This window comes from Pseudorca crassidens, chromosome 11, assembly GCF_039906515.1.
Source record: "Pseudorca crassidens isolate mPseCra1 chromosome 11, mPseCra1.hap1, whole genome shotgun sequence".
In the NCBI taxonomy this organism is placed as follows: Eukaryota; Metazoa; Chordata; class Mammalia; order Artiodactyla; family Delphinidae; genus Pseudorca; species Pseudorca crassidens.
Window position 1 is genome coordinate 80,789,002 of NC_090306.1, and position 12,379 is coordinate 80,801,380.

General features: G+C 39.7%; 1 protein-coding gene across 2 annotated transcripts in view; it reads right to left on the minus strand.

The window, feature by feature from the left end:
- The window catches only part of FGD6 (FYVE, RhoGEF and PH domain containing 6), a 109,896-nt gene that overhangs the window by 23,198 nt on the left and 74,319 nt on the right, over positions 1-12,379 (minus strand). For both annotated transcript variants that reach the window (XM_067697569.1, XM_067697568.1), the window contains exon 9: positions 2,128-2,178. In XM_067697569.1, the coding sequence (XP_067553670.1) occupies positions 2,128-2,178 (51 nt within the window). The remainder of the gene's footprint in view (positions 1-2,127; positions 2,179-12,379) is intronic.

The window sequence follows — 12,379 nt, forward strand, 5'->3', positions numbered from 1 at the left end:
TACCTACCAAGGGATACTCTTTCTGGTACCAACCCTGGAGGTTTCTATAGTCTTTAAATGTATTATTATCACCATTATTAAAGGAAAGCTGTATTTCCTTATAGAGACTCAAACCACATATCAGAGTTTACTGTATCTGGCACTCATCATGGCAGATATTCAAGAGGTGACCCTGGACACACTCCCTGCTTTCTGGCCTGCTTGAACCTCCAGCGGACAGGGATAAAAGCTTTAAAATTTAATGAATGGATGAAGTAATAAAGCTGCTGCTATTTGGTCACCTGGCCTCCAAGCTCTGACCTCCCCCCTCCATTCTGCAATTCTACTTTCCTCATATCATCCCTTTAAGAGGCCCTGGTGACTCTGTTCCTTTAACTCTTCTGCTTCTCTTCCAAAGGTATATTAGTCTCATTTTCCCTCACCTTTGGGCAATCTCATCACTTTACTGCATTGCCTCTGGCCATACAGTGCACATCACTGTTCACTGCTTATCCTAAGCCATGTCTTTGCTGAAGTGTGTAATTTTCTTTAAACAAGCTCCTTAATTTCTGGCCCTGTATTTGTTTTACCTGCAAAATGGAGCTAATAACTCACTTTCCTTGAAGGCAGAAGCCCTGGGACAGATGTTTTCTTGAGGCCCGATCTGCTAAAATCTGTCTAAGATATTTACCTTCATGAGATAGACTCTGACCTGGAATGCCCACTCTTCCTCTCGTCCACCATCTCTCATCAACTCATCTCTGGTTCTACTTCCCTCTAAGCAAAGCTCTGCCTCTTCAATCCTCACACTTTCTTCCGTCTTCCAAATGATTCTATACTGCTAAGTGCATCCTTACTTTAAAGCTATCAGCTTTGTTCTTTATCTGACGGGTATCATAGACTCTTCTCTTTCTTTTTTTAATATTTCTTTATTTATTTTGTTATGCCGGGTCTTAGTTGCGGCACGTGGGCTCCCAAGTTGCAGCATGCGAACTCTTAGCTTCAGCATGCATGCGGGATGCAGCTCCCCAGCCAGGGATCGAACCCAGGCCCCCTGCATTGGGAGCGTGAGTCAGAACCACTGCACCACCAGGGAAGTCCCTATCACAGACTTTCTTCTTCAACTAAATTATATGTTTACCAGAGACAAGAAGCATGTCATGTCCCCCACTCCAAACTTTTCCTTTAAAAAAGCACCTTTAAAAGCATAACGCTTGCGAATAAAAGATGTTACAGAAGAAGTAAAATGATTAATAGAATGAATAAGAATCTCTACAAAAATGGGTTAAAAACCTTTCAGCTTTGTAATCTGATAATGTAAAGGATGCACAAGAATGTGATCAAAATTCATAAAATGAATGGCGTGGAGATGGATTTGTCTAATGTGTTTCTGTAGATTAGAACCAGGGATATACCTATGACATTTAAAAGACACTACTCTCCTAAACAGAACTAAATCCTCGTGTGTGTGTGTGTGTGTGTGTGTGTGTGTGTGAGAGAGAGAGAGAGAGAGAGAGAGAGAAAGACAGCAGACATACATGCACACACACACAGACACAGACACACACAGTGGATTATCCCATGAATATCAATGAGTCCCTTGTATGGTAATGGACTGTTTCCCTTAAGTACTACTGGGGTGAGGGGGTGGAAGGATGGTAAGGCTAATGCCCATCATTAAGCAGTCCCAGAATAATAGACTATTTTAGACCTTATCTCTAATTTGTGTTGTTTGGTCACTTCACGGACTCATGATTTTAAAGCTTGAAAGAACCTTGCAGATCAACTGGTTCAATCTCTGTTTTTGAAAGCAGTGGACATCTAGAGAAGGTGAATGCACCCCAGCACAGACAGACTGAGCCCAGGAGGATGAAGCTCCCTGACAACAGACTATGCTGGGACCACTCTCTCGGGAGGCTGGCTCCAATGGCTGCCTGACCATGGGCATCTTTTGCCCCTATAATTTCACTTGCATCCAGCACCACTTTATCTAGTTCTATTTTAATTTGCCTAAAACAGAGTTTAAAAAGGCTTCTTAAGACTAAAACACAGTTTTGTATACGGGTTTTGTTACGTTTTTACTTTCCAGGTTCAAATGAACATAATATAAAAATTTCTATAACACATGAGACCACAAAAATTGTTTACCTTGAGTGTCTCTGTAATCTCCAGCGTCTTCTAAGAGATTTTTTAAATAGTCTAGAAAAGGAAAAAAAGTTATGGTATTTAGTACGATTAAGCACTAAGGAAAAAACATTTGTCTTTCTTATTCAATACTCTAGTCAGCCTTATTGGTTAATATACATATTCATTCTGTTTGTGCTACCTTTCTAAAAATGAAAGAATAAAGCCCTGGGGTCAATTTGAAATCAGGACACAAAATCAGAGCTAGAAAGAGCCCGAGAGGTTGCACTGGTGATTTTAGAGATGAGGAATCAGGCTACCGAGGACACGGTCTCACTCAAGTAATACAACCTCTTTGTGGCAGAGCTAGGACCAGAACCCGAACCCAGGTCTCCTGATGCCCAGTTCAGCTCTTTAACTCCAACACGCACAAAGTACCTTAATCTCAAGATCAGATGCATGTTTTAGTACCAAATTTCAAGCATCAATAGATTGAATGTCTAAGGAACTCTGAGATCTGGCAATCTTAAGAGTCTAACAATACCCAGAACACCAGAAAAATGCAATACATTTGTCTAGACCAGTGGTACTCAAATGGGGTCAGGTTTGCCCCCCAGGAGAAATTTAGAAATGTCTGAAGACATTTCTGATTACCACAACTGGGGGAAAGGGGATGCCACTGGCATCTAGTGGTTAGAGGCCAGAGACGCTGCTCAACATCCTACAAATGCACAGGACAGCCCTACAACAAAGAATTATCTGCACCAAAACGTCAATAGGGCTGCAGCTGAGAAACCCTGGTCTAGATGAAGATGGTCTGGGGCGCTTCCCTGGTGGCACAGTGGTTGAGAGTCCGCCTGCCGATGCAGGGGACACGGTTCGTGCCCCCGGTCCGGGAGGATCCCACATGCCGCGCAGAGTGGCTGGGGCCATGAGCCATGGCCGCTGAGCCTGTGCGTCCAGAGCCTGTGTTCCACAACAGGAGAGGCCACAACTGTGAGAGGCCCGCGTACCACAAAAAAAAAAAAAAAAAGATGGTCTGTAAACAAGCAACATGTATATAGTGCTTCTAGTAATACGAAAAAAAATTTAAGGCAATAGGTTATATTTCATAAATCCTGTAACCAAGGAATGTTACAGGATTTCAAGGTAATACTTCCTTCTCTGTTGAGAAATGTTGGATGACTTCCCATGAACTCTCAGATTAAAACAAATTCTATTTCCTGGAATTTCAAGTCTCCGCTACACGGTCCCTGTTGACTTTTCTGCTTTTCTCTCTTGCTACTGCCTTACACAGGCCCTTTGTTCTTAAGTCTGATTCTGCACAATTCCTTAAACACTTCCCATGTGTTCCCTGGCTCCATACTTTTTGTCTTTAATGTTCCCTTCTTCTGAATCCTTTCTCTGTCTCTGCGTATAAAAATTCTACTCATAATTCTTCAAGGCTCATCTCAAATTCCTCCTCTCTTACCAAACTTTCCATTTGAAAGAAATATTCTTTCCCTTTGAATAACACATTACACAGCAGTTACTGTATGCCTTCTATCATTTTCTTTTTCACTAGACTCAAGGCTCCTGTGGGCAGGGCCTGCCTACATCTGATTCATCTTTCTATCTCTCATAGCACTTAGCCAGAGACTTTGCATGCAAGGGACAAGAAATGCTTAATGAATTTTAAAAAATGATTTTTTTTTAGACAGGATTGTGTCTTATTTTAGGTAAAAGGCAATAAAGGCTGAAACCAATCCTAATGCCCATGGGAGTTGGGAAATGGAAAGAGGAAAGGCATATTAAAAGACTGAATGCATTTTTATCAGATCCAATCTCCATTTAGCAATATTATGGAACAGATATAATTTCAACCCATGGATTTATTAAGTCATGCTCAAAGGCACAAAGGGGAACTTGGACGTTAGTGCCAGATTTTCAAACTTAATAGACGACTAACATACAGACCCAACTGCTGAAACTATACATCTTTGACACAGTGATCCAAGAACGTGTGTGAGTCTAGACATGCACATTATAAATAACCAGCCCTGGCAACAAGCCACAGCGAGATATCGTGTATGACGACGTTAAGCTTCTGTGCACCACGGCATAGGTTCTACCTTGCCAGAGACCATCACAAGCAATTTAGATCTGAAAGTAATCTGAACATAAAAGTTGGAGAGCAATTCTTCCAACCAAATAAATAAGAAACCCACAAAAATCAACAAAATACATTGATTATACACTACACTTAGACTCATCTGGAGATGAAAAATGAACTTAATCTCACTCTGACCCCACTCAGAATGCATTCCATATATAAGCCATGTTTAGTGAATCCAAAATATTTAACTTTTCCATGACAGCGACAGGGTTAGGGAGAAAACCTTACTCTTCTTGGGCTACTTCACTAATCAAAAGGGATGTTCCTTAAAGCTGCAGGTCGCTGAAGAGTGTGGAAATGAAAGCAGATTTACCTAAGTATCAGATTCATAGCAAGTTCCCATTTTGTCTTCAGTTCTTGTTCTTTAATACAGAAGCATATCCATGCAAGCTGAGACATTTCTCTAAACCAAAAGAGGTCACTGGAAGATGTCCATATTAGGAAATCCTGACCTCAGAATCACTGTGCTGAGCCCAATAAGCTTCTGAGTCGCATTTTCTTTCCTTGTACTCAAGCTCAGCTGCTGCTCGCCAACCTAAACTTTTAGGAGCAAAGTGGAAATACACAAACTGGCTGTGCAGAAAACCCAGGATGAAAATGTTGCAAAATCATGTTATTAATCAAGGAGAAAATGGGGTTAAGGTTTACTTTCCTTGCCAATTAAATAAAAAAATCTTAAAACTCAACTTGCAAAATTCACCTTTCCAAAACTGAATTTTAGAAATTCAACTTTCTCATGTATTCATCCATATTTTCAGGGCATCTCACTGCAGTACATACTCCTTTTGAGAACTTTTACCTTTTACCTTTTCTAGGAAGACAAGACCATGATCCCCTCAGTTAAGAATCACTAGTGCCTTAACTACAGAATGAGAAGAACAAGACTGATTACCCTCTGAGTCAGATGGAATGAGCAATGAAATCACCAGCTGCCCCAGTGACTGTCATAACCCAGGTGAAACGCAGGAAGGGAAACCAGACAGACACTCCGGCATTGGTCATTTGGAATTGTTTACTACATATCATTTAGGTCCTAGCACCCTGCTGGAGCTTCATTAAAAAATCAAGGAGAGCAGAGGAGTCATCTCAATTTGCCATGTTGGACTTGTAGTATTCTATGACTTTCCTGTTTCCACCAAACCAAACAAGGATTCTTCAAAACTTCAGTAATAAAAATGCCTCAAATGCTACTGAGGTTATTTATATCAAAGAAAAAAAGGTTGGTACAGCACGCCTGGACACCACAAAATGTACTTTCTGGCCACCAGGTGGCATCGTTGATTAAAAGTTAATCAGTCCCCATCATCACCATCATCCAACATTAGCAGCACAAAACTAACCAAAACATAGCATGTGCAGACTCAACAGCTATGCAAGTTAACTTTGTCCTCATATGTGAGACCCAGAGTGAAAGAATGAGGACCCAACAAATACCATATCTTGTTAGAGGTCTAAGTTTTCAATACATGGGCTCCTAGTAAGTCTTAACAATCCCGTGATTGCCCAATCAACGAATAATCAACTTACAGCAGAAAATGATTCACAGGTACAGTATCCATTTCCTAAAAATGAGTCATCTGTGGGAATCAGGGACTTTTAAATTCAACAGCACCCAGTAAGATTCCTGGACTGTGTGCTCAGAAACGGTTGATGGCAGAGCACAGAGGAAATTAGCATATAGGACCGGGTAACGTTCCAAAGTCAAGTGTTTTGAATTTAACGACATGTCTTGCTTTGTATTATCTAGATTTCTTCTTTCCTCCCTAAATATGTAATGAACTCAGCAACAAAATACAGAATTATGAGATCCAGAGAATAATAAGTCTAGTCAATGAAAGCCTGTTTGCCAAAATTTCAAATGTTAAAAGAAGCCACCTAAAATCATCCTGACTTGTGAAACAGAGTAGAGGTTATTTTAAATACCAAAATAAAGATCAACTATCAGGTTGTAAGACACACTGCTGCCATCTTGAAGGTGGCTTGACGAAGAGCTCAAGAGCCCTTGTTGGGAGTGAGAAGACAGATTCTTACTTTCTTTGTCCAGCCATGTCTAGCAGAGGTATGTATGTGACTGACCATGTCCTGTGGCATTTCTGGGTGTCAGTATCCCCATACATAAAATAAGTAGGCTTGACCCAGATTGAAAAACTAATGACTCTCATTCTAAAGTATCACGAAGCATACCATGAACATCTCTCTAAAACAACTATTTATTTTGAAGTATTTCCTTTTTTTTTTTTTTTTTTTTTTTTTTTTTGCGGTACGCGGACCTCTCACTGTTGTGGCCTCTCCCGTTGCGGAGCACAGGCTCCGGACGCGCAGGCTCAGCGGCCATGGCTTACGGGCCCAGCCGCTCCGCAGCATGTGGGATCTTCCCGGACCGGGGCATGAACCCGTGTCCCCTGCATCGGCAGGCGGACTCTCAACCACTGCGCCACCAGGGAAGCCCTTTCCTTCTATTTTTATAAATGTTTGACTTTACTTAATTTTAATAATATATAGAATTTTATAGCACATTTAAAGTATTCTAACCCGCACATTTTTTTTTAATACATAGGAGTAGCAAACATGCCACTCCAGGGATATATGATATGGGACTTAGGTACTCTATTATTAGACTTAAGTCATTTTTTAGTTATCTTGTTTTGGCTGTTATAAATTGGATGGCCATACATCCTAATTTGCCCATATGATTCTGCCATATACCTGTTGTCCAGGTATTACTATAAATACTGCCCCTTGCACTCTTTAAAGGTACTGGGTTTGAATAATAAATTGTGTGATTATTTTAATTACAAGTAACAGTGGTCAATGTCTTGATTTATTTGTCTTTTTCTATACTTCATATTTTGGGTGTGTACGTGGAGGGGGCAGAATATCAATGGGAACGAAAATGTTTTTGTTTTTTTTAAGTACTTTATATATATCATGAGAAACCTTTCCTAAAAGGATATACCAATTTAAAATATCATTATTTATATATGAAAATACCAGCTTCATTAAATGATTGCCAGTTTTGTGTATTGTAGTTTTTTATTGCTAATGTAGTAGGGGGGACTGATAACTTATTTTAATTGATATTTATGATTCAGAGGATCTTAAACATGCCACAGTGTACTTATGTATACTTTTTCTGAGTGAATTGTTTGTTCATATTTTTAGTCCAGATATCTATAAAAGTTTTAATATTCTTAGTGAAATAGTATTTTTCATATTTGCTACAAATATGTTTTCTGGTGTACTGTTTCTTTTTATTTCAACTATATTTTAAACCTTTATAATGTTTTTATTATATAGAAGCGTTGAAAGGTGTCAATATTTTCCTTTATAATTTCTTTAATTTGGGGGGCTTAGAAAATCATCTCTCCTCCTCTCCCTACCCTGAGAGTTTTAATAAATAACCAATTTTATTTTTTCCCTGCTTTTCCTATAGTTTAATGCTTCATATGTAATTTTTTATTTTTAAGTTAAGACTTTATGCAGTTTTATGTTTAGAGCAGTTGAGGGAATGGTACAAAGATTTTCCATATACCTTCTGCTTACACACATGCACAGCCTCGCTCAGTATCAACATCACCCACCAGAGTTGGGCATTTATTACAACTGATGAACCTACATCAACACATCATTAGCATCTAGAGCCCACAGTTTACATTACGGCTCACTTTGGTGTACATTCTATGAGTTTGGACAAATATATACAATGAAATGTATCCATCATTATGGTATCATACAGAGTATTTTTACTACCCTAAAAATCCTCTGTGCTCTGCCTATTTATATTTAGTTTTTTTTTGTTTTTGTTTTTGTTTTTTTTGCGGTACGCGGGCCTCTCACTGTCGTGGCCCCTCCCGTTGCAGAGCACAGGCTCCGGACGCGCAGGCCCAACGGCCATGGCTCACGGGCCCAGCCGCTCCGCAGCATGTGGGATCTTCCCAGACCGGGACACGAACCCGTGTCCCCAGCTTTGGCAGGCGGACTCTAAACCACCGCGCCACCCTATATCTAGTTTTGATTTTATTTTTAGTGTATCCAATAATGTATGAATTTTAATTAGTTTTTCAAATTTTAACAGGTTATTCACCAAATAATCCTTTCTATTGTCTTGCACTTCCTACTTCGTCAACACTAGATTCTTATAAACAACAGTCTATTTCAAGTTACCTCCCTATTCCAATGGCAGAATAATAATTATTATTTTTAATCAATAGGTCTGTTTTTGCAATGGTATTACATGTCTTTAACTGTTGATGTTTTAAAATACGTATTGATTGATGTTTCCCTCTCAGAATATTCTTTAATGATGTACTCTTTATTACTATACATAAAATCATTTTGATATGTATGGATAAAATTGCAAACTAAGTTAACCTTAATGAGAATATGGAGTGCCAGCAAACTAGTTAAAAGCTAAGTTAATGGTTCTATAGTGTCAAGTATCCCTTTAAGCACAAATGCTAAACCATGGGCTTCAGGAGGACCAGGAGCCTGAATTAATTATCCTTATATCCCCCAGCACCTAGAACAAGGTCTGGTGCATATTCAACAAATGTTTCCTTAATTTATGATGGACTAAATGACACTCATTTAGGGTTACCACTTCTTGCTCCATATTTTACTAAGCAGTTGAGATGATACTCTGAGGGTCTAATTAAAAAGTGCTCCAGTCTCTGCTCTAATTCTGCTTCTCAAATATTAGGTCAGTTCCGGCCTCAGAGAATGTGGCCCAGAGATGCCTAAGTTAGAAAAGTGACCTTTCCGGGCTCTCAGGTTCACAGATTCATGTTCTTGGAAAGCTGGCAATGCCTTTCTGTGAATTAAAAAGGCCACTTCTCCTGGGCTGATGCAGCCCCTTGCCAGGACACACAATATGGCAAGCGGAGCGCTGGCTGGACTTAGAACTCAGCTGGGAGCCCTTGTCAGGGCATAGCCACATGAGGCAGCCCTGGCCTGTCTTACTTTGATAAGTCTGGTCCAGAGGTGGCATGCCCAAAGGACTCACAAACCAAACCTGATGCCAGGCTCGTCCTAGGACAAAATTTTGGATCAGATCTTACAATGGACAGAATCTCCCTTGGGTCCCTTTTTAGCAGGACATGTTGGCTTGGCATATACAGAATGCCCTTAGGGGAGTCAGACCCACAGGAAAGTCAACAAATGTAAACATCCATTATCCTGACTTCACTGAGACTGCTTTTCTTTGTGGACACATTTAAGCCTGCCAGTTTATCAAGTGAGAATCTCACACGTACAGAAATGGCCTTGATGCAGGCAAGTCTAACTTAAGGAAACTCTTATCCAAATTTGGTCCCTACTACCCTAATTATTGAGGTTTGGGGAGATAAGTATATTTTACTACCCAAAGAACTGCTAAGTGAAGAATAAAGCAAATATAAACATCAAAGTGAATTCAAGTTTGACTGAATTTCAGTGTTTTCTCCAACTGGAACAGTTCCTTTTTTTTTTTTTTTTTTAAATGGCCGTGCAGCTTGTGGGATCTTAGTTCCCTTACCAGGGATCAAACCTGTACACCTTCAGTGGAAGGGCAGAGTCCTAAACGATGGACCACGAGGGAATTCCCTGGAACAGTTCCTGATGTGAGCCCATGATTCTGACACATACTAAGAGGGAAACTCTTTGGCAACAGAGTCAGCTTGCTAGATCTTTGGCAAGGCCCGTTCCAGCAACAGAGGCATTCGGTTACTTGCAGGGAATCCGAGTCAAATCTATACTGAGAATTGGAAAAAGAATGGCTTTGCAGTAATGTCTATGAGTAGAATTCAGAGGGTCTACAAACTTGGACAGGCAAAACCAAAAAATCTTTCTACTAATCTCTAAGTGAAATACGGAATTTCCTTCCATTACGAATGTAGTCAACAAATCACAGTATTATCAATGACACCAGGGCTTTATCACCATAGAAATCGCATGTTTTTTATATGACATTACGGTTGTTGCAGGCATCTCAAAATATTGTTTACTCTCACCAGTACTTCAAAATCATGACAGTTCCTAGATCCACACCACCTCTTCCTGTTTAATGTATTACCTAAAGAAGCACATGTATTACTCTGTCACTCTTCAAAATTATTTTAATAACTTTATTTCAGGCCAATTGGTTTCCTCTTAATCTTACGAATTCTATTCTGTAACTTCAAAAATTACTCCGAGACAAGAGCCATAGGATTCACCACATTCCCAGAGGGATTCTGGCTTAACCTTAAAAAGGTTAAGAACACTTGTTTTATACAGAAAGTGAGATTACATTTAAAAGCTATAATTTAATAGAACAAGCAGATAAAATGTGCTTACCTCTTATATCCTGAAGTCTTTCTGTAGTATTAAAATACTTCATGGACATAATTTATTACATATCATCTCTCAAAATACCTTATTCACAACTATGATTAAAAATGAATTGCAACAGAACAAGAGCTGAGCTAATTATCACCCTCCCATTTTACATGGACGGAGCTGCTTTATATCAGGGACTTTGGGTTCCTCAGAAAATAAATTCTTTGGCTGGTGTCCAGGACAGTCTCACCTTTCATCAAGTTCTGCTCTAGAGAAAGTGTAAGAATGATTTTAGCCTATGGTTTTCAAACAAACACTTGCTAACCAGAAGTTTGAATTTTCAGAAGCAAAAGTTTCAATTTTCAGGAAGGGATTTTTAAAAGTCATGCATTAATTTGATTCTGATCTTTTGTCAAATCTGCTTATTAGCCTGTTCATAACTCAAATTTATAGCTTCAGAACAGAACAGATGTTTTTAATATCCCATTTTCTACCAACATGGGAAATCCTGGATTTCTAAAACCTAGAGGGAGTTAACGCCATCCCAGACTAAAGGCAAAGATTATAGGAAAAGTAATATAATATGTTGTTAAAGTCACTTATAAATATTTTGAACAAGATCAAAGAAACTACCTGATCCAAATTTAATCAAAGTTCAAAAGCCTTTCTTCCCCTCTGCAAATACAAAAATGGAAAAAATACTTCAGAGGAATTTTTAAATTATATTTTTCATTATATTTTCTCCACTATGATCCCCACTGATTCACCTTGTTTCAACACCAATGTAGTAGCTTTCCACAAATAAAAGGCTTTTCACTGAAAAACTTATAATACATATAACACACAAAAAAGACAATAAAAAACAAAAACAAAAAAACCCCACCTAACAAAAAAACACCAACCCTAAAAGGATATATGATAGTCATCCCTGGATGGTAGAAGATGAACTTTGTTTTTTTATAATATGTAACATATTTTTTATAGGCACAAAAGATCCCTTCAAAAAAAAAAAAAAAAGTGACCCCTACAAAAATAAATCCTCAGAATATTCTCACTCAAACAATTGACCAGGAACTTCCCTGGTGGCACAGTGGATAAGACTACGTGTTCCCAATGCAGGGGGCCTGGGTTCGATCCCTGGCCAGGGAACTATATCCCACATGCATGCTGCAACTAAGAGTTTGCATGCCGCAACTAAGGAGCCCGCCTGCCACAACTAAGGAGCCCACGAGCTGCAACTAAGGAGCCTGTGTGCTGCAACTAAGACCTGGCGCAACCAAATAAATAAATAAATGAATTAATTAATTTAAAAAAATACCAGGGACTTCCCTGGTGGTGCAGTTGTTGAAAATCCGCCTGATAATGCAGGAGACCCGGGTTCGAGCCCTGCTCCAGGAAGATCCCACATGTCGTGGAGCAACTAAGCCTGTGCGCCACGACTACTGAGCCTGAGCTCTAGAGCCCGTGAGCCACAACTACTGAGCCCGCGTGCCACAACTACTGAAGTCCGCGTGCCCAGAACCCGTGCTCTGCAACAAGAGAAGCCACCGCAAGGAGAAGCCCGTGCACCGCAATGAAGAGCAGCCCCCGCTCACCGCAACTAGAGAAAGCCTGCGTGCAGCAACGAAGACCCAATGCAGCCAAAAATAAAATAAGTAAATAAATATTAAAAAAAAAAAAAAAAGAAGACCTGGAGGAAAAGAAATGGGTTAAACTTAAAAGAAAAAGGTGACCAGATCAATATAAATTTTAGGAACTGAGAAGAGGAAGAGCTGGGAGGGACCCTGAGGGGTTGGGTGTGGCCCAAAGAGTAGGACTGTAAGCTCC